The sequence below is a fragment of the Saccoglossus kowalevskii genome, chromosome 17 (genome assembly GCF_978046115.1).
Source record: "Saccoglossus kowalevskii chromosome 17, keSacKowa6.1, whole genome shotgun sequence".
Taxonomy (NCBI): Eukaryota; Metazoa; Hemichordata; class Enteropneusta; family Harrimaniidae; genus Saccoglossus; species Saccoglossus kowalevskii.
Window position 1 is genome coordinate 30,769,871 of NC_140657.1, and position 24,246 is coordinate 30,794,116.

The window sequence follows — 24,246 nt, forward strand, 5'->3', positions numbered from 1 at the left end:
CTTTCAATCCAAGATATACATTGCCAGAGAATTTCCAACACGATGTCATATTGTAAACAAATGTTTGATTTCATAATGTATACCCGTTCTACACCTGTTTGCATACCACGTCATTGAAGATTAACAACCTCACACAACGTATTGTTGATCTGATGGTCAAACAACAATGCCACAGATGTCGTTCCTCTGTTCGTATTGGTTAGCAAACACAAACCCCTAACAGTCAGACCAATCAAAGCAAAGACTATTTAGTAAGGAAATGAAGGTATGAAACGTAACGCATCAAACACACATATTTCAGAAAACGTTGTACTCTTGTCCGTCGTTTGCTAAAGTAATTACGTGAGGTATTATTTTAATTCATTTTATGTTTACCACTTACAAATCACAACTCTTGTTCGTGGTTTGCTAAAGTAATTATGTGAGGTATTATTTTAATTCATTTTATATTTACCACTTACAAATCACAACTCTTGTCCGTGGTTTGCTCAAGTAATTACGTGAGGTATTATTTTAATTCATTTTATGTTTACACTTACAAATCACAACTCTTGTTCGTGGTTTGCTAAAGTAATTATGTGAGGTATTATTTTAATTCATTTTATATTTACCACTTACAAATCACAACTCTTGTTCGTGGTTTGCTAAAGTAATTACGTGAGGTATTATTTTAATTCATTTTATGTTTACCACTTACAAATCATAACTCTTGTTCGTGGTTTGCTAAAGTAATTACGTGAGGTATTATTTTAATTCATTTTATATTTACCACTTACAAATCACAACTCTTGTCCGTGGTTTGCTAAAGTAATTATGTGAGGTATTATTTTAATTCATTTTATGTTTACACTTACAAATCACAACTCTTGTTCGTGGTTTGCTAAAGTAATTACGTGAGGTATTATTTTAATTCATTTTATGTTTACACTTACAAATCATAACTCTTGTTCGTGGTTTGCTCAAGTAATTATGTGAGGTATTATTTTAATTCATTTTATATTTACCACTTACAAATCACAACTCTTGTTCGTGGTTTGCTAAAGTAATTACGTGAGGTATTATTTTAATTCATTTTATGTTTACACTTACAAATCATAACTCTTGTCCGTGGTTTGCTCAAGTAATTACGTGAGGTATTATTTTAATTCATTTTATATTTACCACTTACAAATCACAACTCTTGTTCGTGCTTTGGTAAAGTAATTACGTGAGGTATTATTTTGATTCATTTTATGTTTACCACTTACAAATCATAACTCTTGTTCGTGCTTTGCTAAAGTAATTATGTGAGGTATTATTTTAATTCATTTTATATTTACCACTTACAAATCACAACTCTTGTTCGTGCTTTGGTAAAGTAATTACGTGAGGTATTATTTTGATTCATTTTATGTTTACCACTTACAAATCATAACTCTTGTTCGTGCTTTGGTAAAGTAATTATGTGAGGTATTATTTTAATTCATTTTATATTTACCACTTACAAATCACAACTCTTGTTCGTGGTTTGCTAAAGTAATTACGTGAGGTATTATTTTAATTCATTTTATGTTTACCACTTACAAATCATAACTCTTGTTCGTGGTTTGCTAAAGTAATTACGTGAGGTATTATTGTAATTCATTTTATATTTACCACTCACAAATCCAAATTTAATAAATGATTTGTATATAATCGTAATAGTGATAGCAATAATCATGTAAATAATTAATGATAAGAATGATATTGATATATTGCTTACTGGGAAGCACAACATGATGCAAAAGAATACCATTATAAATTATTTTATTGAAACTTTAACCCACTGATGGATTCACACCTTACAAGGAAAAGATTTTGCATGAAATCGTTCACTAAGTACACTAAATACCACTTATACTTTACACGTGACAGATAGTATACAGTAAGCCACAATGCTAATTTGTCACCCAGAAAAAACGCATTCTCACCTCCAATGATAAAAATTATAAAATCTATACCGTACACCCTTATTATACTTAATTTTATTCACAATATGATATTAGTCTACGATAGCATTTGTTGAATGAAAAACGTAATCATTATTTAGGTTAATGGCTTTATGTTCCGAGATATTGTAAAATATCATCACGTGAGAAGCAAAATCACCAGGTACTTGTAACACAATATTATTCTCGACAACATATCAACATTTTGCTAAATGTTCATACATATTTTAGCCGTTATATTTGTTCTTGTCACCCATAATTTTTGAAAATGGAATAAAGTAAATTAATTATATAAATTACATCAAATAAATATATATAACCGCATAGAGCTGGCTATACAAATCACTACAACATTTCATGTCAACAAGACAAAATTGTATGACTACGACAAATACGTTAAATATTGAATTATACATATTTTCTTGTTTAGTATGTTGCTGTGATTTTTTCAGAAAGAGCAAGACCAATTACTTTGTAATGCCAAGATGACAGCAAATTTACCAAAAATAAATGCTAAGAGTAGAAATACGTGTATAACAGTCGAATAGAAATATGTTTTATTTTACAACTCGACAATTTTGAAGCTATTTTGAAGTATTGACTAATTCATGATATTTGATTACGTCATAATACTATAAAATATACAGTATTTACGTCACTATTGTAGAAATCAGTGCATTGAATAAGTCTATTTATGTTGATCGCCACATACAATCAGAACACGTCTAGGTATTGCAGGGCTATCCATTCTGAACTGCTCGCTCAGTCCAATATCTCTTCTAGCAGCGGCAATTGCTTCTTTTGTAGCAAAAAACACAGAACAAGCAAGTACTAAAGGCGGTTCTCCTACACCCTACATAAATAAATAATTACATAAATAAACAAATAAATAAATGAGTTGGGAAGTTAATGTATGAATGATGAACGAATGAATGAATGAATGAATGATGAATGAATGAATGAATGAATATGGAGATGAACCTCGGTAAGTTAATTATGAAGACGTTACTAAAGTTACGTGTGACTATGAAAACTGCATAAATTTTCAGGTAACTATGGTTATAAGGGTACATACTTGATGCAATCAGGTTGAGGTTTTTTTAGCGAATAGTGCTTTAGACTATCTGTACCGCAAATTAGCGACTTATTCTCCGTCAGATTAAGCTATATACGTTACATAGAACTTGTGTTGTAGGAAGTGACATTTTTTCGTGATTTATTTGCATAATGATGCAATTTGTTCGCTATTATTTTTGTAGAAGTTTGTTAGAAATTGTCTAATTAAAGCTGGTTAACTTTGTTTATTACATCTATATTCAGACTGTGTCTGACAAGTTTCGAATTTAAATCAGTCTATAGTAGTCCTTAGATAACAATATATATACAGTGATGATCAAAAAGTACAACGATTGTCATTATTTTCTTAAGTATAGAACAGATTATGGTTGTTACAAATGCTTAGAAGAAGAGAAGGAAACTATATCATGCAGTATATTGCGGCGTGTGATAAGATCAGCTACAACAGTCTATAATGACACAAACACACCATCGTATCGAAAAAGCAGCATTTTTCTGAACTTGACAATTTTGTTACAGTTGAAAAGGCAGACACCCACTTAATTGAATCAGATACCCCTTCATTGAGTCCTTAATGTTAAAGGCTACATGATACGTGTTCAGGGGGTGAGGTTTTAAAAGTTACTGCAAATCAATTAGATCAAGCTATGGTGTGTTCTTCGAATAATTGTCTATAATTCATGCAGGTTTATCAGTGACCAACCACGCTCTTGGTGCAGATAGTAGTTAAAGTTCCACATGCCACGATCTGATAATTGATAAATACCTATTGCTTTGACAATTTTGAAAATTAAAATGTATGAATTAAATAAATATATAATTTTTTTTTACACATAATAACAAGTCATCATAAAATCCGCCAGCTTACCCTAGAAGAATAGACGTGCTTTGAAGATTCCGAATCACTCAAAAGTTCTATATTGAAGATCCTCGGTATATTATATACACGCGGTAATTTATACATTCCAAGACCACTGTGTATTAATTCTCCTTTCTCTGACCACATAAGTTCCTCCGACATGTACAAGCCATAACCCTGCAGAAATGCGCCTTCAATCTACAGAAATATATATATAAGTGCAATATATGAAATTGTATATATCATTTCACGATTTTTACATTATCTGGCAGCTGTATTGGCTAGATGAAGACCCTATATACATGTATGCATATTATGGTCATATCTCACTTGTGACAGAATGACAAAGAATCGCTAGTTCAGTGTTTTCTACATGCATCAATTATTAGTTACAATTTATAGGGAATCGCATTGAACTATACGAAGCCTGAGAACAATAGCTTTATGACACAAACGCATTAGTAATTGCTGTCTGAAACTACAAGACATTCTTGAAGCGCTACAGCCATATCGGTCCCATATCGACGTCACAACGCGTACAAAATACATTGTTTAGACGAACCGTTCTACGACTTTGATTAATTCAACCAAAACAAATGTTTTTGGAAGTATAGTGTTACCCACCGCTATTTTGATATTGAGCAAATCTTGAGGTTGTCAGTCATGGCGTAAAACGTTCAAACAGTCAGATTATTTGAGTCAATACCTTGTACACAATTATTATAATTTATTACACTGTACTACTGTCATGGATTTGTGTCTAGATATTTACTTGATAGCTGGTGTCTAATGGAGTGGCTGGGTGATATCATTCAACACTTTTCCATAACATGTCATTATTTAGGCTTATAGGACGCGTTAGGCCACACTTGAGTCAGTGATTGGAACTAATTACGATATAAACGTTGACAACAGACCGTTTTTCCTGACAGTTTGGTGTGTGTAGTCTCCTAATATGCCGGACAACTAATCAAATGTATATGACGTGGCAAGTACATCATGTGATTGGCTACATGAGTAGAATGTGAGGAATGCAAACCCTCAATCTCTTGAACTTCCATGTCAAGGGTTAATGTTTTGGAAAGTAAATAAAGAGATTCTTGGTCATTCTGAGAGAGATCTCCATCACACGAGGCAGAGAGTCTTGGGCAGTGCTCGGCAGGCGAGCCAGCTTTGGCGGGCTCACTACAGGGCGACAAAGATTAGAATTTGACACGATTCATCTCTGTGTTGGTCTTTGCTTGGTCGAGAGGCTTGAGAACGTAACGATCCCCGTGTATCTGATCTGAGGTTTAATAACAAGATGATTAATCCATCATACTGCCATGATATGTAGGATATATATATATATTAATATACCTGTCCAATATCAATAGACGGATTGATAGATCGTCCACAATCCATTACAATATCTGTACTTAGTACTCGGTGTTCACCCGTTAAACAGTCAATTTCAACCTCTGAGCAGGCCGCACCACACACAAAACTTGATGATGCGATTCCCTTGAATGTCCCAAAATCCAATGTAATATCTTCATCTCTGGAATAAAGTATGTAAGTATGTAGATATTGTTAACCATTATTATTATTAACCATGTTATTACTATTTGCATATAATTTTAATATCACGTCAAACTATAGCCCAACCACCTCGTTGTACGACTGACAAGTTTAATCATAACACATTAGATTAGAATGAAAAACACAAACTGTACATATAATATCCAGTAGCGGATAAACTAACACCGCCCATATAAGCTGCCATGACCTGAAAAATATAATATCGTATTTCACTTTATCACTTATGCATATACACATTGTTTTCCAGCAATTATATGATATGCACATATACTACCATCTCAATCTGTTTTTGGTTGTATTGATATGTTTCAAAATAAATCAAGCATGCTCCTTTATAGTCACATGAACAAGAAATATGAAATCAAAACAACATTTAACATTTAAATTGAGTCCCAAGCGACGATAACAACGCACGCTAAAACCGCAAAGGCTCAAGGGTAGACGCTTGTTTGTAAACAATGACACGCTAGTCCATCTGACGACTCACCCGACACCGTAGTCAAGTTTAAAAAAGACAAATGCGGCAATTTATATAATATGTGAGAAGATATATTCTCTCTATATATTTTTAACTGCTAAATAATATCAAAACACTTATTTTTTACAATGACAATGCATTTCCTTGATATATTTTGAGTCATTAAGAGGAAAAAATGTACATAATTAATGAGTAGCAGGATTTAGATAATCCAAACCTAATTCTGATAGCAGATAATGTAAAGTGTCAAGGATGGATGATAAAAATGAAACGCACGCAATACAGACCAAGATTCAAATTTGCTTATCTAGCAGTTTTTACCCATTTATTCCAGTCTCCTTCGGGGTCATTTTCCTTCAGTATTCTTAATCTTTCTATTATTTTTTCACAAGCTCTCTATAAAAAAATAAAAGTATTATTAACACAAGTACGCTTCTATAGTACGTCATTTGGTAGAACGAACGAACCATCATTTTGATGAATGTCAACAGTATTTTTTATAAATTGTTATTAATCTGCCCTTACCTTAACAGCACATCCATTGATATGAGTTCCAACACTAGCTGCAGTGGGTGATGTATTTGGAACTGTCTGTGTGCTGGTATCTGCAGTATGAATGTAGTCCATTGGTATATCAAGAACTGTACTTGCTATTTGAATCATTTTTATGTAAAGCCCTTGACCCATTTCAACTCCGCCATGAGTTAACAGAACTGACCCATCTCTATATACTTGAACCAAAGCTCCAGCCTGCAATTACGATGAATATACAACTATTGAACTGGACGTCGTTGTTAAAATAATATACAAAACACATGCATGCATTATAATGAACAAGTTGATTCTAGCTATGATTTACTATCAGACTCGGACACATCAGGAAAACATGTTCAAAACCGGTATATGCTTTTTATGAATTGCTTTATTTGAGTTCCTTTACAGTTTTACACATTTATTTCAACATGTATACTTTTATGCAGATTCAATGAATCATGATATATCGTCTGATAATGTATAATAATAATGTAATGTCCTAATATGGACAATGGTTAAGAGTGTTCACTCTCACAGGTTACCCCCGTGGCATATAGATGGATGAGATAAAGAAGCAATTAATGCTACAGCTGATTGTCTCTTTCAAAAGATCGGTAATTCAACGTTTTAAGATTTCGTCAGGAAACGCAATACAATAAAGTAGGTAGAATACGAAGTAACTGTATGTTCACGATGTGAATGGAAACATGAAAAAAAAACCATCACAACTTTGTGAAAGTTCGAATGAAAATAAAATGGCGCTGGAGAAATTTCAATTAGAGAAATTGAGCTAACCTGCTGATATATTTATTACACACCTAATTGTTGGTATTACAGGGGATGTAGAGATAAATGTGATCATGTGAGCTATATAGGGGAGAAATGCGTTAACTCCATATTTGGTTCTGCAAATTATTGTGCGATATTAAATCATACTATAGAGGGCGTTTGGGGAGGGAATCATATCTTTTCTATACATCCCTGTGTTAACATCAACTGTAAACCACTCTTGTTTACAAGCAATGCGTATTTTTTTAAATTGTATGGTCATATTTATTGTACTTTCCTTTAATTTCACTGGCAAGATTGTTTTACTGTTTTTGGATGCAAGCTCTGTAACTGTCAGAACCAAAGTGATAGCTAAGTCTATCCGATTTCTAATACCAGTAGTAGAAGTTATGGTTTTGATCTCATCCGTGGCGAAATCGTTTTAATCAGGGCATTTCTTTCGTTTCTGCCGAAGTGTTGGTGTACAAGTTACCGATCTTTTGAAAAAGACAGAGAACTTATTCCTACCCCCCTTATAATATACGTTTAACTTTGATATTTTATAAACAAATTGTCAATAGCAAATTGAACTGCATCTAACAAAAGATGGAATTGGTAATTGTCAGAATCCTTTATTTTGTGTTTTGGCATATTACCACAAACCCTGCAAATAGAAGTGTACATGGAATCATGGGAAGAAACGGTGTGCATTGCCGTGTGATAGCTGTCATAAGTTTTCAACTCTGGAAGGACAGTTGGAATCTACCAGGTGTGCTTGTGATTGACATAACAATGGGTGTTCACAACTTTGGAAGGAGACTTGGAATCTACAAAGTGTGCTGTTATTTGAATAACAAAGGATGTTTATGATCTACGTGACACCATCATTTCTACTATATATCCTATGTGTAGCTACTGCGATATTGTGAGACAAGTGATACAGGCTTCAACCATCATTCTGTGAGACTTGTATGAACTGCTCTGCGATCTGCTTTCAGCGGTGCCCTCTAGAATAACGGCGTTCCTCTGCAAGCAATACTTCTGTATTTCTTCATTGTTGTGTTGCTGGAACTGAGTTGATGAGTTATTACCAATGCACACTTTCCTAAGCAATCCATTACTTTAGTGACTTTATTCATTGCATTTGTCTGTGCTTTTTTTCGTGTCATTATTTTGAGAGGTATTAAAGCCAGGAGCTTTAACATGATATTTTGTTAGCTCCGCTTTCGACTTTGTCGAGCGGAGCTTATCGTATGAGTGATTGTCCGTCGTCGTCCGTCATCGTCCGTTGTTCGTGTCAATGTTTTACTTTTTCGACTTCTTCTTGAAAACTACAAGCCTGAATGCTTTGATACTTGGTGTATATGTACCTTGGGTAGACCTCTCTCAGATTTGTTCATTTCATGATCATAACTTCAATTCTCTAATTTTGTTGAATATTTTTGTAATTTTTGGTAAAAAGTGATATTTTCAACTTCTTGTTAAAAACCGCAAGTCCAATTGCTTTGATAATACATATATAGGTACTACATGTGGACCTCTCTCAGATTTGTTCATTTTGTAATGATATCTTTAATTCTCTAATTTTGATGAATATTTTTATCATTTTTGGTAAAAAGTGATATTTTCGACTTCTTGTTAAAAACCACAATCATTTATGATGAAAAATGTTATTTTTGAATTCTTGTTGAAAACAGCAAGTCCCATTGCATTGATACTATGCATATTGTTCATTTTCTAATGATATCTTCTGTTCTTTAATTGAAATGTGCATTGCTAACAGCGGAGCTATCTCAGTCGAGAGACTGCTTGTTTTATATGTATTACATTTCCAGTACTATTGTCTTGTCTTACAGGCCTTACAATATAAATAATCTTGTTGTAACGCAATTTCTGAGGTATTTACAAAATCAAAAACCCTGGTTTCACGCATCAGTTTGTAAACAATAGTACATAATTTTTATTATTTTAGAAAAACATGTGAATTAAATATAGCAGCAAAAGACAGCATACCTGATTCAAAAGTTTACAGTGAAACCCGACTGCCATTATCACTGGAGTAACAGATATTCCCTTCTTTACAAATCTGTTTTCCCTGGAATGAAAAAATACATTATCAGACTTAATTTTGCTGGCAGTAGGTATTTATAGAAAACATAAAATAATCAGTTAGAAAGTCATATTCACCTATTAAATGTTTGTATCTGATCCTGTCTCACATGAAATTTGCTTTTCTCGACACATTCGTCAAAGCATCTTCTTGCGTTACAGTTTTCAACTATCTGACCATAATGTGTAACAAAGTCTTTTCCAATAAAATTAATTTTTCGAAACTGAAAAAAATGAACAATTAGCATTTAAAAAAGAACAATGATAAACAAAAAACATTATCTCGAGATAATATAATTTTGTAAAACAATTTACAACAATTTGAAACCTATTTACAATTAAAACAGAACGGCGTGATTAATAGAAAAGGTTTACGGTCCAGCTAAAGAAAAACTTCCAAAACAAAAATCAACACGTGTGAGGTTTCATCAATAAATAATATTATTGGCATACCTTTTGCTGTGATATGTTACATTTAATTGCAATATCAGTCACGATGTGTTCCGTAATAAAAACAGCCTGTGGACATCCAAATCCTCTCATAGATGTATTTGATGGCAGATTCGTCTTACACATAAATCCTTGTAGTCGTACATTGGGAATAATATAGCAGTTTGGAATAGCCAATAACGCATATTGCATTACCTAGTTGAAGAGAAGACAATTCCCATTGTCTGATCGTTATAACACAATCAGTATATAGTTAAGCGATAGCAATACTGTTCTTTCAAGTAATGTCACACATAAGCTTCTGTATTGGTATTTACACGGGGACTTGGGAACGGTTAAAGGACAAAGTACTTGCTACGGGCCAAAACTTAATTTGTATTCAATTTTAAGTGAAGTGGCGTTGTACTTACATACGGCGTCATGTCAAGAGAATGTCCACCATTAGAATAAAGTTGAACATCTAATGCTAATAGTTTTCCATTCTTAGTACAACCAACTTTGTATCTGGCGAGATACGGGTGTCTACCACCGCTAATCTTCATATCGTCTTCGCGTTCTAAAACTAATCGCATTGGTTGTTTAGCCCTGCAAACAAGCGTATCAACAGATCTTTTAAATATTCCAGTACCACTGAACAAACAAAATCACATTTAACCTAGATTCTAGTACAACAAAACAAAAGTATCACAATAAAACATTTGATATGGCTGCATTTTTTGACCAGTACCTTGAAGTACAGTCCATCGCAATATGAGTATATACATTATCTTGATATCAGTGTTACATTCACCAAGTTTTTAAATCTCTGGCCATACATACATTTCACCATACTAAATTGTTACAATGCGCATTTAACGCAGCTTCTCACGTAAGTGTAAAAGGCTGACCTTATTACGTAGTACATCGCCAATAATTAACCTAATCCTTATGTATGTACGGTCTTCCATTTCACTTTGTATTACGTTCAACAAATTACCTGTGAGCTGCAACAGCACATATACAAGCAAACATGTCTGATCTTGTGTCTTTCCCACCAAATCCACCGCCAATTCTCGTCAGTTTAGTTATTATTTTGTTACAGTGGAAACCGAGAACGTCGGCAACAGAACTCTGCAACAAAGTGCATTTATTACTGACGATACCACATACACCAAATGCATTTTAATTGTTATTTGTATTACACAAGAAAACAATAATTCCAACAATAAAAAAAGATAATATTTGAATAGAAAATAATATCGTGGCAGAACAAGACTTGTTTTATAATGATTTCAACATTAAAATCTTAAGATCTATAAATGGTTGTATTTTCACTGAGGTTCATACTTGTACACTAGATGGGTTTTGTGTTGATGATAGCACCACCATTGTCTGATCACCATTATCCGGGATAACTTGAGATATGTGTGTTTCCAGGTAATAATGTTCCTGGCCGCCCAGCATCACTTCACCTTCAATGATGTGATCACATGATGTAAAACCTTTACTGACATCGCCGTCAACAAGTTTTAACATATCAAAGTAAGATTCGGCTTCAATAGCATCCTAAAATAAATTTGATGAATTTGCAATAATCAAATCGAGTAAAATACAAATATGAAACCTTTATGTTTGGTTGTCCACACGCTTCATATTAAAGGGTTGAATATTGAACAAATGATATTTTGTATAGTATGTGCACAATCGTTTTTATATTAGGTTGTACATTTTTTTCTACTCAACGCCAAACATTATTAAACCAAACATATTTATGTTGACAATTGTTAATTTTCTATCTGAAATTTTCAGACCAATAAGTCTGCTATCACTATAACGTTTAATTTTGACATTGCCCAAATTTTTTCGCCATAATATCGCAACTCCACTTTAGGGCCGACCAAGTCTTATGTCACACTCTTCATTCATAGCAGTTTTACCCATTGCATTAAAATCTTCACTAACATTTGATAACATACAAAGTTCTGATTTTGTGAGCCAATGCTCCGGCAATAAACAAACATCACTTCGTTCACAATTATCCTTTACCGATTGAATTGAGGATTTAACTCCATTTATTCTCAGCTTCATGTTGATTTTTGATTTTTCAATGGATAATATTTTCGAATCAATATGCCATTAGGCCAGTTATCTGCCTCTAACAAAATGTTGCTAGTGGCAGAACCTATTGTCAGCTTGCACGAGGCGTACGTATCAAATTTTGTTTTAAGCATGGTGACTTTCACGTCATTAATCCCCAGGGATCGCATAAAATACATCATATCTTCGTTAGTAGTACTTGGGTGAAGACGACTAACGAATAGTTCTATAGGAGGAGTAGTTCTAACTGCTCTGAGGCTACTTGTAACTTCATTCTTAATTCCACTAATTGATTATTGGTCATTTTCCTTACGTCTTGGATTTGTAAATCTTATTTAGAAATAAGTATATTTTGGGTTGCTTTACTTCTATACTGTCGCAGTTGAAGTAGAGTAAACAAATGCTCAACATAAACTCCCTCCGCAATATTAAAGGACAACACTTTCAAAATAATTAATGTGAAACCCAGTTTCCTATTTGTTTGTACTTTTTTCAAATACATATACAGTTTTCGTTATCATGTACATTTGAAGATATCATATATTGAACATGTGAAAATATGAGTTAAAATCAACCAAATTTAGTTTGTACATATATTTGTTTTATAGAACTTTATCCATTGTTGCATTGCCATTTCACCATACAATATGTAATGAATGACATAAATCGATTGGTTATGTAAACGCTTTATATTTATTTATTTATGTCAATGGAATTTAATTTTTCTTTAAAACGATCCAAAAATTATTTTGAAATAAATATAATTTTCAGAAATTTTATTTATAATGCTAATAAAAAATATATGTGATGAAATGTGATCGTCAATGGGAATCATATATGGTATCAACAAATATGGGCGTCACCCTAAAAAATAATAGCTTTCAGAACCTGCTTACGGATCAGTTAAACAACACAGATTCTTACCTCAATTGTTAATATAGGTTTGAGATCCTCATATTCCACAACAACTCGTTTAGCAGCATGTCTTGCAATTTCTCTACTCTCTGCAATGATGGCTCCAATTATCTGTCCACAATGAGTCACCTAAATACACATTGTGATATAACAATTGAAACAAACAAACAAACTGTTATAATGACTGCTCTTGAGTTCAATTGATTCAACATGACCATGTGTATTTAATTGTAGTATGTGTCACATAATAAATGTATTTTGTTAAAAAATCACTTATGATATGCTTGTTAACGAACCTTATCGCGAGCAAATAAAACTTCTTCTGCACTGTTTGAGCCGATAGCATTCCTGGCAGGCACGTCATCAGCATCGATATAATACTTTACTCCAGTGAGTTTGAGGGCTTCTTTGTAATCTATGTATCTATATTTAAATCATAGTCCCAATGCAGCGTATTGACAATAATATAATAACTAATTTAAACTAATGCAATCATCAAATAGAAATTTATAGATCTAACAAATAGTATAGAAGTATGAAAACTTACTTTATTTTTGCATGTGCTCGTGTACTCGTCACTAGCGACACGAAGAGTTCGTCTTGAAAAGAAAATGATACATTGTAACACAATACGTTATGTTAATGTAGTTGATTGCATACCGGTATAAATCGTATAAATTGTTCAGTTTGACCACATACACGTTGCCGTATATTAAAGCACACACTTTAGGATTTGTTTTAAACAAATTGACCAATATATATGCCGAAATGACGTTATTTGCAGATTTTGGCAAACAAATGTGTTTCTTCATTGATCACTATAATATAGCAAATTTAGTTATGGGAATCAACGACGCAGTTTACCTTTACGTGGTATGATATCATCAATAAAGAGCGCCTCCCCAGTTGTTTGTTGAATTGACGATGTATGATGGCATGAAAGTCCAACGCTTTTGTCAATATGTCGCTGGGAATAAAAGCAAAGTAGAATCTCAGTAAAGCTTGCCTCATCGGAAACCATTCATGATAAATTGTCAAAATTGTATTTGTACTCAGTATCACAACAGTTACCGTATAGACTATAATATTGTTATGATGTCATATCCGGGGATATGTTTACGGAATCAGGAACACGCACTATATGGCCCTTCACAATCAAATCGTTTTGTTTTTGTTTTTCTAATGCATATGTATACAAATTAACAATAAAATGCAGTGGTGGAATTATTACACGACTATTCACTAAATGAATTAATGACGTTACAGTTCCGGGTAACAAACAGAATGACATAAATTACAGCTTCAACACACCTGCCATTTTTGAGTTCCCCTCGCTGGTACACTTGGTCCCAGTCCTATTTGTCCCGTGCTCAAAGTTCCATATCGTTCTAAAAACACGGCATGAAAGAACTTGAAGACAAAACCTTTCATAATTCCTTGTTTGAAATCTTTCTCAAATGTTTTTATCATATCTGCGTGTTCGTCTACGATATTCAACACGCATTGTAGTAAATGTTCATTCCATACACTGAAATGTAAACATATTTTTATTTGAACATAAAATATATTTATTTCCCATTAAACCTCAATCACTACAAGTACGGTATTACGTAAGAATTGTGTTACCATTATTGCCTTTGTTATCATGCTTGGATACACTAAAATGATCTTAGATATTTTCGTTGAAAATGTTACCAAGCATCACTTAACATTCAATTGTGAATTTCTCTGTTAACGCACACGTTTATTACAACTACTATGTCCACAGTGGGTCAATTACATTTATATCCGCATATCGACTAGACTGCTTGGCGCCATATCGATCTAGGTCGTCGGCTGGTCGTCCCAGTGAGTAGGTTAGTGTCCAACCGCATGTGTATCTTTGCAACTACCTTATGTCAACAATATGAAATCCGTAGAGATAAGTACAACTTAAACCTTTACTGTTTAGTGTTTGGACATGTTTTGCCTGACAAAACGTACGGATGTTGAATATATATGTCACGAAAATTATAATGACAATCGGTATCTGCATATGTGTTGTATATAACCTTATACCGCTGTCAACGATTTGTATTGCTTAAATCTAACACTACACAAATCGACCTACCTTCCCGACAACCTTGCAAGTCTATCACCGATTGTCATAGCTACATCTTTTCCGACACCACCGAATATAATGTTAAGATCACAGATAGTATCATCTTTAAAAGTAACTTTCATTCCCGCACTGACAACGTCAATAGTGACGTCACGACGATGGGGAGTATCTGTACGGTATGCATGGTAATATTCATCCTATTTTGAAAAAATCATTTGGTACTTATCAGTAAACTATTTTTTTAATTAAACAAACACTTGAGTAAACAATACTGAAATTATCATCCATTAATAAAAAAAGTGATAAAAAGAGGAAATTCCGTGAGTAACCCAATATCAGATTAAATAGACGAGTGTAGTCAGTTTCAAGTGTTCCAATCCCTTGGCAAGAAACAAATGAAAATTACTACACACGAGGAGTTATACAAATATAGTATGGTGATGTCACGAATTTGATATCACATTTATCCAGTATATGTAAATGATGGGAAAATGTGAGCGTAGTCAAGACACCTTACTCGTCCTGGCTAATTTGCAAACAAGATCACCGTTCATGGACACCGATTACCGAGTTTTCCCCAAGTTGTTATAATTGGCCGCTAGGTACATGTAGGATCACACCTTCTCCTCTGTAGAGAATAGTTGGGTATTTTTTGACAAACTAAAAACGCAAAAAATAATATATACACCTATTTTACAGCAATCGCAGCAATCGGGAATTATTGGTGACAAAACCATGACAGTTCAGTGCAATAAAGCAGTGTAATAATTGTATTTATCCCATATACTATGACAGTTCAGTGTAATAAAGCAGTGTAATAATTGTATTTATCCCATATACCATGGTATTTCAGTGCAATAAAGCAGTGTAATAATTGTATTTATCCTATTTATCATGGCAGTTCAGTGCAATAATGCAGTGTAATAATTGTATTTATCCCATATACCATGGTATTTCAGTGCAATAAAGCAGTGTGATAATTGTATTTATCCCATTTATCATGGCAGTTCAGTGCAATAATGCAGTGTAATAATTGTATTTATCCCATATACCATGGTATTTCGGTGCAATAAAGCAGTGTGATAATTGTATTTATCCCATTTATCATGGCAGTTCAGTGCAATAATGCAGTGTAATAATTGTCTTTATCCCATATACCATGGTATTTCAGTGCAGTAAAGCAGTGTAATAATTGTATTTATCCCATATATCATGGCAGTCCAGTGTGATAAAGCAGTGTAATAATTGTATTTATCCCATATACCAAGGCAGTTCAGTGTAATAAAGCAGTGTGATAATTGTATTTATCCCATTTACCATGGCAGTTCCGTGTAATAAAGCAGTGTAATAATTGTATTTATCCCATATACCATGGTATTTCAGTGCAATAAAGCAGTGTAATAATTGTATATATCCCATATATCATGGCAGTTCAGTGCAATAAAGCAGTGTAATAATTGTATTTATCCCATTTACTATGGCAGTTCCGTGTAATAAAGCAGTGTAATAATTGTCTTTATCCCATACATCATGGCAGTTCAGTGTAATAAAGCAGTGCGATAATTGTATTTATCCCATATACCATGACAGTTCAGTGCAATAAAGCAGTGTATTATTTATATTTATCCCATATATCATGGCAGTTCAGTGTAATAAAGCAGTGTGACAATTGTATTTATCCCATATACCATGACAGTTCAGTGTAATAAAGCAGTGTAATAATTGTCTTTATCCCATATATCATGGCAGTTCAGTGTAATAAAGCAGTGTAATAATTGTATTTATCCCATATACCAAGGCAGTTCAGTGTAATAAAGCAGTGTAATAATTGTATTTATCCCATATACCAAGGCAGTTCAGTGTAATAAAGCAGTGTGATAATTGTCTTTATCCCATATACCAAGGCAGTTCAGTGTAATAAAGCAGTGTGATAATTGTATTTATCCCATATACCATGACAGTTCAGTGTAATAAATCAGTGTAATAATTGTCTTATCCAATATACCAAGGCAGTTCAGTGTAATAAAGCAGTGTGATAATTGTCTTTATCCCATATACCAAGGCAGTTCAGTGTAATAAAGCAGTGTGATAATTGTATTCATCCCATATACCATGACAGTTCCGTGTAATAAAGCAGTGTGATAATTGTATTTATCCCATTACCATGGCAGTTCAGTGCAATAAAGCAGTGTAATAATTGTATTTATCCCATATACCATGACAGTTCCGTGTAATAAAGCAGTGTGATAATTGTATTTATCCCATTACCATGGCAGTTCAGTGCAATAAAGCAGTGTAATAATTGTATTTATCCCATATACCATGACAGTTCTGTGTAATAAAGCAGTGTGATAATTGTATTTATCCCAAATACCATGACAGTTCCGTGTAATAAAGCAGTGTATTAATTGTATTTACCCCATATACCATGACAGTTCTGTGTAATAAAGCAGTGTAATAATTGTATTTATCCCATATACCATGACAGTTCCGTGTAATAAAGCAGTGTAATAATTGTATTTATCATATATACTGTTGCAGCTCAGTGTAATGACGCATTTTATTAATTGCCTATATTTCCATCATGTAATAACAACCTCGACAATCTGATTGGTCGGTGCAAGCAGATTGAAAGTAAACCAATATCAGATAATATTGGTGGTTTTACACAATATTTCTTGAATTATTATTGGTAATAACATTAATTCGTAGATTTCTTGTAGTTTCAGATGTCGACTAAAACACTTGTCTGATATAAAGACATATTCTCCCGACTCATCTTTTCCGCGCACGTAAATTTGTTTCATCCACAATCTAGTGGTGATTCGTCACGAGTTGTGAAACGTCCAAGGTTTGATTTTACTTGAAAATTTGTAATTATATAAGATGCATGACTTATGACATATGCCCCATATTACGCAATAACAATTCTGATAATCTGATTGGTCCATACAAATAGAATAAACTTTTAACATTACTGAGTGTAGCCATGGATCTACATTAAAAAATGATGATGAGCAGCAAATTGATGCGTAGTGTATTTGTACCAAACAAATAAAGTAGACACAATTAAAGTAGTAACTTCTATTTACCTATTGATATCTCAATTACACTTCAAACTAGACAAACTTTGCTCAAACTGTCTTGTCCGAAGAATCTTAATTCTAGTCCACGCATGCGCATTTCACATAGCAGGATTTGTGGCGGCGTTTGAGAAGGAAGACTAAAATTGAAAATTGTCGGAGCACATTTTTAACTTACCGCCTTAGTATATGGGATGCAGATGGACAGAATACATTCCTCCTGTTTTAGATCTACCTTCCGATCATGTAGACAAAACAACTTTATTGGCAGTGATCTCTGGTGACCTGTAAAACGTCATAATCAAAATGGTAGCATATGACAGTATATCTGTTCTGTGTCATTTTCTGCTTTGTTAACGTCACACATTCATTATTGGCATATGATAGAGACGATGATGTGTATGTTTTAACGTATTAAACGCCCTATCTTCTACTACGCAAACTGCAATAATTACATGTCTTATAAAATCTTAATTTCATATGTCCTTCATAACTCTGGTGGTTATCATAATATCAAATCACTCATAATGGACAATATTTAAATATTCTACCCTCTTTTCTAAGATTGCTAAATGATGGCTGGATATACCTATCGATTGACCTAAGATGACCTCAGTGTCAGCAGCTATCAGTGGCGGAATGACATCAGAAGCAACAAGAGCAGCTACCACGTGACCACCAATTGTCTGAGAATGTTAAATATATTACATTAGTTTAATAACGTTGTACATCATTCTGGCCTTAATGGGTCTTAGTTGTGTCATGATTATGTTTTCATGTGTTTAGATATCGGTTCATGTTTTGGCAATTATGATGAAACTCACTGATTATGACTAGCTGATTGGTTCCCAGTGAAAGGACGGGCGCGATTATTCACGCTGATATTCTGTTATCATTTGAGCTTATATCTAAAGTACTGAACGGAAATAAAATCAGTGATTGGAACTAATTAAAGATATAAACATTGCCAACGGACTGTCGTTTTTACTACGGATGATAACTTTGGCGCCTCACATACTATTTATATGAATAGTCTTCCAATATAGTGAACCATTAATCAAGTATATAATGGCATGTTAAATACCAAGCGTGTGATTGGTTAAGGCTAGAGTTTGACACACCATCTGTGTGTGTCTTTGCTGTGCTGAAACGTTTGAGAACGTTACGATCCCGGGTACGTGATGTGACGTTTAATGACACGAGAATTAAATTGTTATAGTTGCCCGTAAGTAAGTAATTTATTTATTATAGTGACCTGCAGCTCAGAGAACTGCCCAGCCCAGTGGACTTATAAGTCACCTTAAATAATAACGATTACATTCACAAATAAAGGTTATGAAAGAGAGCTTGAAATAATATATCAACAATACAATCGTGTAGTTCATAAAAATTCAGACGTACAACAAATTTCTTCTTTTGTAAAAGGCCTTTTCTATAAAAAGAGCAAGTTTTCTTATTGGCCCTGAAAATAAACGAACCAGTATTTGTTCCCGTGATATGCCAGTTATTTCATTAAGAATTGAATCTAGATACTCATGCCTCAATTCAGTGTATTGCTGCCGTAATGGATACATAAAGTATACTTGATTACACGTCGAATCTAATCCATAAACACACACTAATTCATGAGTTGTCAGTTTTCATTTCAATAAATAATATTCCATTAAAGTTTTGTTTATCTATCGGAAATAGTCTATATGAATTACCTAAGAAGTTCGATGGATATTTTTTACATTGACGTCCACTAGCTTTCTCACTCACTCGTTCACCACAATACACAAATACACGCACGAATGTCTCCCTTACAAAGTAAATGCAATAAATTAAATTCAGTAAAATTACACCAAATTGTATATTTATATGAGGTTGCGAATGCTAACATTTTAATTAAACCCAATCTACTTAACTTAAATTTGAATAAAATCAAATAAAACGTCATATTGATATACATGTTGTTATACTGCATATATACCTATCTTACCTTACCTTACCTTAGCCATTAATCTAATGTCTAACAATTCCTAATTGTTTTAAATTAACATAGACTCGCTACCAAACGACCTCACTCACTCACTCACTCACCCACTCACTCACCCACCCACCCACCCAGCCACCCACCCACTCACCCGCCCACCTACCCACCCACTCACCCAACCGCCCACCCAACCGCCCATCGAATAACCAAGCACCCACCCACCCATACACCCACCCACCCACCTACTCACTCACTCAATCGCTCGTTCACTCACTAACTCACTCAATCAATCAGTCAATCAACCAACCAACCAACCAACCAAACAAATAATTAATCAATCACTCACTGATGTATTTCTTGTCTGTGGTCCTCCAGTGGACATCATAATATATTTCAGTGCTTGCAAAATTCTACTTTTTGTTTCTGAAACAAAATACAGATATTTTCTTAAATTAGAAACAAACAAGACACATCTCAGAAAACGACATATAACATAAATTAACATAAGAACTTGTAAATTTCATTTACTTGTAATTATGTGTTATAATTTAAAGGCCCGGTCAAATTATATGCAAACTTTGGAATGTCGTATAATTTATACGCTTGTTCAAATTGTATGTGTATAATCTATTTGCATAAAATTTATACATACTTTAACTTTATATGCATATAATGTGTATGAACGTTTGCATTATGTACATTTGTCACCCACACCCGTAGTATTTGAATATATAATATACTAATAGGGCAGGTCACGCCTTATAAATAACTAACAGTACTTTATTTTATCAGAAGTTCAATATTTACGAGAAAATAGAGTGAACATGCCACACAATAAGATCTGAGCAATGGATGCCAGCAGCAATAAAATGCAATAGAAAACTGCCGTAAAACGGCATTTTGTCATTCACAATACGCGATCATTTGAAACATATATCTATTTTTTTTAACCTTTAACCATTTTAACCATATATTTATTATTTTAACCATTCTTGGAAACAAATTATATATATATGTACAAATTTAAATTTTCAGAATTATTAGATATAATATGCCTATACTATGTAAAAGCTCTGAATTTAACTCGGCATTAGTGTTTTTGTTTTTAGAACAAAATTTCCCTCTTCGATGTCTTGTAATCTGAAAGTCCTGAAACAAAAAGATTTTAGGTAAATTTATATTTCACAATCGATGAAAACAAATGTTCTTACCTGGCATTGTCAAAATCAGCTGCGTAAACTTTTCAATGATATCCGTCATTGTAACAGCGCCACCAATGTTGATTTTGTCTTCAAAAACTTCTATTCTGTTCAGCTCCGGAACATGGGACACAGCAAACATCAAAGGCGGAAACGATTTATTAAGGAGTGTGTTCAATCCTGTTAAAATAGATTAATGTTATGTCCACTAAATAGAATTGTTATGAATACCCGTTGCAATAATTTTACAAAAGCATAAAATATACTATGAAAACAATATTAAGTCGTAATTTAGTGTAATGTTCGTTTCTAATTTCAATTTTAATTAAAGTTATGTATATACTCCATCTACTACCAATACAGCCTGATTATGTATATGCATTTGCCTCGGTCCAATCGACTGTTTTACTGAAACATTTCAATAATTCTTTATTGCTGTCAAAAAGTTAATACTATAATTGATTTTGACTGAGGGCAATGTTAAGAGTTATAGTTCCCTACTTGCCTAAGAATATAATTATATCAGTTTATTATATTAGTCAGAGTCATTTCCGTCGGAAGGACGATTTAGAAAGTGATAACAAGGTTGTTACCGTCAGCAGTCTAACAAATCCAGATATTATGCAATCAGAGAAAATAACATTGAAATAACATTGACTGTCTTATACTTAAAGGATTATAATAATTACATAAACTTACCAATATCGTTATTCCCAGCTACTAGAGTCGCTTCGGGATATGTTTGCTTCAATTCTAATAATTGATGTAGTGTCGTTGGCCGTATCCAGGTACAACGCTCATTCCGGAAGATTGCAGCCTTTGTGTGAATCGATTCGACTTTCTACAAAAAAAGAGCTATATTATTATCTATACGTATGAATTTTCGCGTGACGTAATCGATTGTTGGGTTATAATAATTGATTCATATATATTTGTCTCAGCGATTTGGCAACGTGTTTTATTTTCTTGACTAATTAAATATGCATACTGGTTATTTTGAGTTCTTGGACTTTGCATAATGTATTATGATTGTGAATTTCAAATAGTTATACTTTACCATCAACTCCGGTGGAAATATAAATTCCTGAGTCGCATCATTTAGAGAATAGTCAACATTACTAACACCATTCGTAGATTCGCAATATAAGGAACTTGTGTTTTTACAAGGACATGCATTGACCATGTCATCATTCGTAACATCTTTACAACATCTACGACTGACACCACTACAAATACCACTTCCGCTGGCGGAGTCACCGCAATTTGATTCCTGTGATAAATAGTCAACTGTTTAGAAAGTGAGTTCTTTAATTGTCACTCTGCTATAAAATTACAACCTTCTTAGTCTTCCTGGGAATAGTTAACTCACCTTACTGAAAGTGTAAAACCCTTCCAATATTGACCTATACCCAGTACAGCGGCATATCATTCCACTTAGTGCGCGCTCAATGTCTGACATTGTCGGCAAAGGCTTGTTTCGCAGTAGTGTGTACATTGTCATTACCATTCCTGGTGTACAGAAACCGCACTGAGTACCATGGTAACGGACAAGTTCTTCCTGTAAAGTTCATAGAACTATAAGCGATATAACAGTAAAGTAAACTCAATAGATGTCTAGCTAAAACGCTTAAAGTAAGTCTTGGCTATCTGTAGGGGAATGAATCACAAATCAATTATCATATCATAAACAGCCAGTATTAATATGTTTAATGAATAAATATAAACATAGAAATTAGTAAAACATGACTTTTAGTTCAACTATGTACTATAGATTATAGTATTATATATTGCTGTCAAATACCTGATACAAAAACCCGTAACAAGGTTCTAAACAGCATTAGAAATAAAAGTATCGTTAATGCTCAAATGTTTACCTGTATTGGATGCAGTCTGTTCCTATCACCAACTCCTTCAACAGTTGTAACAGCCATACCGTGTATAGAACATAGTGGCAACAGACAAGCATACACACAGTAATGCCTGTAAAAACACAAACCAGTGACTGTATAGCATTACTATAACTTGCAATTGTTTGAAATAGTTATCGTAATGTGTAAATGTAATGTAATGCTTTTTTCAATTCATATAATTGTTGAATACGTCATACGTCACTTCTTACCTTATTGTTCTTGCAGTTTGGTCATATTTAGACAACATAACCGTACATGCACCGCAACCACCTTCTCCACACGATAGTTTACTGCCTCGTAGATGTACTGATTATAGGAGTTAAGGCAATACGTTTTGATGCAATAAGCAGTTATCTTTCAAAGGACATGCAGGTCTATGACAATTAAACCAGCGTGTAGTAATGTTTTGGCAATGATTACATGAATAGAATCTAGTGTTGATCGAAAGACAACAATTAAGCTCTAACTAAAAATGTCGATTGAGCGAAACTAGTTTTTAGTCTATCTTAAATATATATACATGTTTGTGAAATGTGTGACTCCATGTGTTGTTTTTTATTGTTACCATTGTTAAGTGAAACTGTATTTGCTCTTTGGGCCAATGGCTTTTTGCTTTGCAATAAATATACTATACTATACTAGATATCCAGGATTGATATAATGAATTTTCAATGTTTTGTCACCACAAGTCAAAACGACTCACAAGTTTATATAAAATCTCAATTGAAAGTTGATTATTTATTTCAATAATGTATTTGTTTTTATTATTAATGTGTCACGTTTGATATATTTGCCACATATAGCATCAATTACATATATCATTTGTCTTGGGAAATGCGACTTGTCTAACGGAATCGGCAATGTATTTTATCATTAATCGCATCTAAACAGAACTCAATGGCCAAGTTAGAACATTTACCAGTTTAAATATTTAGAAAGAAAGAATACCAACTTTAAACTGGGCTACTATGAAAGATTTTTGGTCCTTGACTAATTGGAATTTAGATATTGGTATACTTGTTGAAACAAATATGATATTTACTATAAATAAGAATTCACTGTATGCCATAAACAAATCTGAGATTTATTCTGTCTAATTCACACTATATTTAGTTTATTGCAAGGCATTTGCCATTTCCTCTCTCTGACCAATTTGTACTGCAA

The 24,246-nt window shown here is 33.4% G+C and overlaps 1 protein-coding gene across 1 annotated transcript; it reads right to left on the bottom strand.

The window, feature by feature from the left end:
• Nucleotides 1-1,768: 1,768 nt before the first annotated feature.
• LOC100371837 (xanthine dehydrogenase/oxidase-like) lies at nucleotides 1,769-22,560 on the bottom strand. The gene is made up of 25 exons (XM_085492122.1): nucleotides 22,542-22,560; nucleotides 22,230-22,442; nucleotides 21,872-22,013; nucleotides 21,185-21,352; nucleotides 20,320-20,396; nucleotides 18,588-18,684; nucleotides 18,177-18,283; nucleotides 14,925-15,112; nucleotides 14,126-14,342; nucleotides 13,679-13,781; nucleotides 13,362-13,413; nucleotides 13,111-13,237; nucleotides 12,824-12,943; nucleotides 11,150-11,368; nucleotides 10,800-10,933; nucleotides 10,234-10,408; nucleotides 9,827-10,018; nucleotides 9,452-9,597; nucleotides 9,278-9,359; nucleotides 6,488-6,712; nucleotides 6,284-6,358; nucleotides 5,619-5,671; nucleotides 5,263-5,443; nucleotides 3,913-4,101; nucleotides 1,769-2,820 (listed from the first exon to the last, which is right to left on the bottom strand). Exons 2-25 carry the CDS (start codon nucleotides 22,353-22,355, stop codon nucleotides 2,656-2,658), a joined length of 3,360 nt encoding a protein of 1,119 aa, XP_085348248.1. The 5' UTR covers nucleotides 22,356-22,442; nucleotides 22,542-22,560; the 3' UTR covers nucleotides 1,769-2,655.
• Between the last annotated feature and the right edge of the window lie 1,686 nt (nucleotides 22,561-24,246).

Coding starts and splice junctions, on each gene's coding strand:
- LOC100371837 (XM_085492122.1), bottom strand. CDS start 22,355: ATGGTCAATGCATGTCCTTGTAAAAACACAAGTTCCTTATATTGCGAA. Junction 14,343..14,924: donor CTTGCAAGGTTGTCGGGAAG/GTAGGTCGATTT, acceptor TTTACATTTCAG/TGTATGGAATGAACATTTAC. Junction 6,713..9,277: donor ACTGTAAACTTTTGAATCAG/GTATGCTGTCTT, acceptor TCGTAATTGCAG/GCTGGAGCTTTGGTTCAAGT.